The sequence below is a fragment of the Bison bison genome, unplaced genomic scaffold (assembly GCF_000754665.1).
Source record: "Bison bison bison isolate TAMUID 2011002044 unplaced genomic scaffold, Bison_UMD1.0 scf7180017864314, whole genome shotgun sequence".
Lineage (NCBI taxonomy): Eukaryota > Metazoa > Chordata > Mammalia > Artiodactyla > Bovidae > Bison > Bison bison.
The window spans coordinates 1,741,711-1,744,475 of NW_011494886.1; the positions used below are offsets into that span (position 1 = coordinate 1,741,711).

The window sequence follows — 2,765 nt, forward strand, 5'->3', positions numbered from 1 at the left end:
CTCCCAGCATCAGAGTCTGTTCCAATGAGTCAACTTTTCACATGAGGTGGCCAAAGTACTGGAGTTTCAGTTTTAGCATCATTCCTTCCAGAGACCACCCAGGGCTAGAGTCTTCTCCAACACCACAGTTCAAAAGCATTAATTCTTCGGTGCCCGGCTTTCTGCACAGTCCAAATCTCACATCCATACATGACCACTGGAAAAACCATAGCCTTGACTACACGGACCTTTGTTTTCAAAGTAATGTCTCTACTTTTGAATACACTAAGTTGGTCATAACTTTCCTTTCAAGGAGTAAGTGTCTTTTAATTTCATGGCTGCAGTCACCATCTGCAGTGATTTTGGAGCCCCAAAACATACAGTCTGACACTGTCTCCAGTGTTTCCCCATCTATTTCCCATGAAGTGATGGGACCGGATGCCATGATCTTTGTTTTCTGAATGTTGAGCTTTAAGCCAACTTTTTCACTCTCCTCTTTCACTTTTATCAAGAGGCTTTTTAGTTCCTCAGTTGTGTTCAACTCTTTGCCACCCCACGGACTGCAGCACGCCAGGCTTCTCTGTCTTTCAGTATCTCCTGGAGCTTGCTCAAACTCATGTCCATTGGGTCGGTGATGCCATCCAACCATCTCGTCCTGTGTCATCCCCTTCTCCTCCTGCCTTCAATCTTTCCCAGCATCAGGGTCTTTTCTTTTTCAGTGAGTTGGCTCTTCAGATCAGATGGCCAAAGTACTGGAGCTTCAGCTTCAGCATCAGTCCTGTCAATGTATATTCAGAGTTGATTTCCTTTAGGATTGACTGTTTGATCTCCTTGCTCTCCAAGGGACCATTGTGGGTAAACTGCAAATGTGATTTGAGTGAAAAAAATCAAGTCAGAGAAGGTGTGGAAGATGGCATTTTATTCATGTATTTGAATAAAAACACGCATTGAATTTATATATGTATTTCTAAAAAGATCAAGTCTTTGGGGACTTCCCTGGCAGTTCAGTGGTTAAGACTACACTTCCAATGCAGGGGGCATGGGTTCTATTCCTGGTTGGAAAACTAAGATCCAGCATGCTGTGTGGAGAAGCCAAAAAAAAAAATTATGTATAGTTATGATTACACAAGGGATTGTTACATTCATAAAAACATGAGTGGAAAAGATACATGACAGCTTCAGGACAGTGGTTAGTAGTGGGCAGGGAGAGAGGACAGTGGAATAGTGTGTGAGAATAACTTTAGCTGTGCTGTGTTTCTTCAGGTAAAGGGCTCAGCTACATATGGTAAAATGTGAAGGCATGAAATGTGGGTAGTGGGAACACAGGTGTCCTTATTTTTTATGGTTGCAACACTTGATGGCTAAAATAAGGACTTTGTGTCTTTGCAATTGTACCACTCATTTGGTTGCATTATCCAGAAACCGCATGGCTGTGTCTCCTTGGAGTGAAGTTCCAGGGAAAGGAGAGAAGAGGCCTTCCTTTGTCTGGTGATATGCAGGCCCTTGAGTCGCCTGTTCTCAGTCTTCTCAGCCTCTTAGAGATTCTCTCCTTCCCGTGGTGCTTGGGTCTGTGTGGGCTCAGGCTGTTGACCAGTCAGACCACAAGTCACAGCTCAACGTGCAAGAGATGCTGAAAATCCCAGCCTGATCACCTGGTCCTTACAAATGCTGCTGCTGCTGCTAAGTCACTTCAGTCGTGTCCAACTCTGTGCGACCCCACAGACGGCAGCCCACCAGGCTCTGCCGTCCCTGGGATTCTCCAGGCAAGAACACTGGAGTGGGTTGCCATTTCCTTCTCCAATGCATGAAAGTGAAAAGTGAAAGTGAAGCCGCTCAGTCGTGTCAGACCCTCAGTGACCCCATGGACTGCAGCCTTCCAGGCTCCTCCCTCCATAAGGATTTTCCAGGCAAGAGTACTGGAGTGGGGTGCCATTGCCTTCTCCGCCTTACAAATGAGGTCCCTTTAAATGAGTGCCAACTTGAATTTAGATTGGTGTGGGGCCCACCCTCTTCCTCTTTCTTCACCCAGAGCCTCTTGGTAAGTTCATTCCTCCCTAGGGTGGAATTTCCATCACCTAGGAGTGGTTTTGCTTTGTCAGGTGATATGCAGTGTGATCTGGCTGTGATGTGTGGTTGTTAACTTGTCCCTGTTTGTTTTAGGTTACACACGTGTACAGTGATTCACCAGCTCTGAACCGCTATTTCACTTCAGTTGAAGTCATGGACTTCAGGTAAGAATGTAGAGTATTACAGTCTCTCTCTGAAGGTGGACGGTCATCATGAATTACCCAAAAGGACTCCCTAACCCCAAAGCATGAAGTTCAGTTCAGTTCAGTTCAGTCGCTCAGTCATGTCCGACTCTTTGCGACACCATGAACCGCAGCACGCCAGGCCTCCCTGTCCATCATCAACTCCTGGAGTCCACCCAAATCCATGTCCGTTGAGTCAGTGATGCCATCCAACCATCTCATCCTCTGTCATCCCCTTCTCCTCCTGCCCTCAATCTTTCCCAGCATCAGGGTCTTTTCAAATGAGTCAGCTCTTCGCATGAGGTGGCCAAAGTACTGGAGTTTCAGCTTCAACATCAGTCCTTCCAGTGAACACCCAGGACTGATCTTTAGGATGGACTGGTTGGATCTCCTTGCAGTCCAAGGGACTCTCAAGAGTCTTCTCCAACACCACAGTTCAAAAGCATCAATTCTTTGGCGCTCAGCTTTCTTCACAGTCCAACTCTCACATCCATACATGACCACTGGAAAAACCATAGCCTTGACTAGATGGACCTT

The 2,765-nt window shown here is 46.4% G+C and overlaps 1 protein-coding gene across 1 annotated transcript in view; it reads left to right on the forward strand.

Annotated features, from left to right (window-relative positions):
• The window catches only part of LOC104997816 (chromosome unknown open reading frame, human C3orf52), a 41,587-nt gene that overhangs the window by 30,639 nt on the left and 8,183 nt on the right, over positions 1-2,765 (forward strand). The window contains exon 4 of the mRNA XM_010852744.1: positions 2,140-2,210. Coding sequence (XP_010851046.1) covers positions 2,140-2,210 — 71 coding nt within the window. The remainder of the gene's footprint in view (positions 1-2,139; positions 2,211-2,765) is intronic.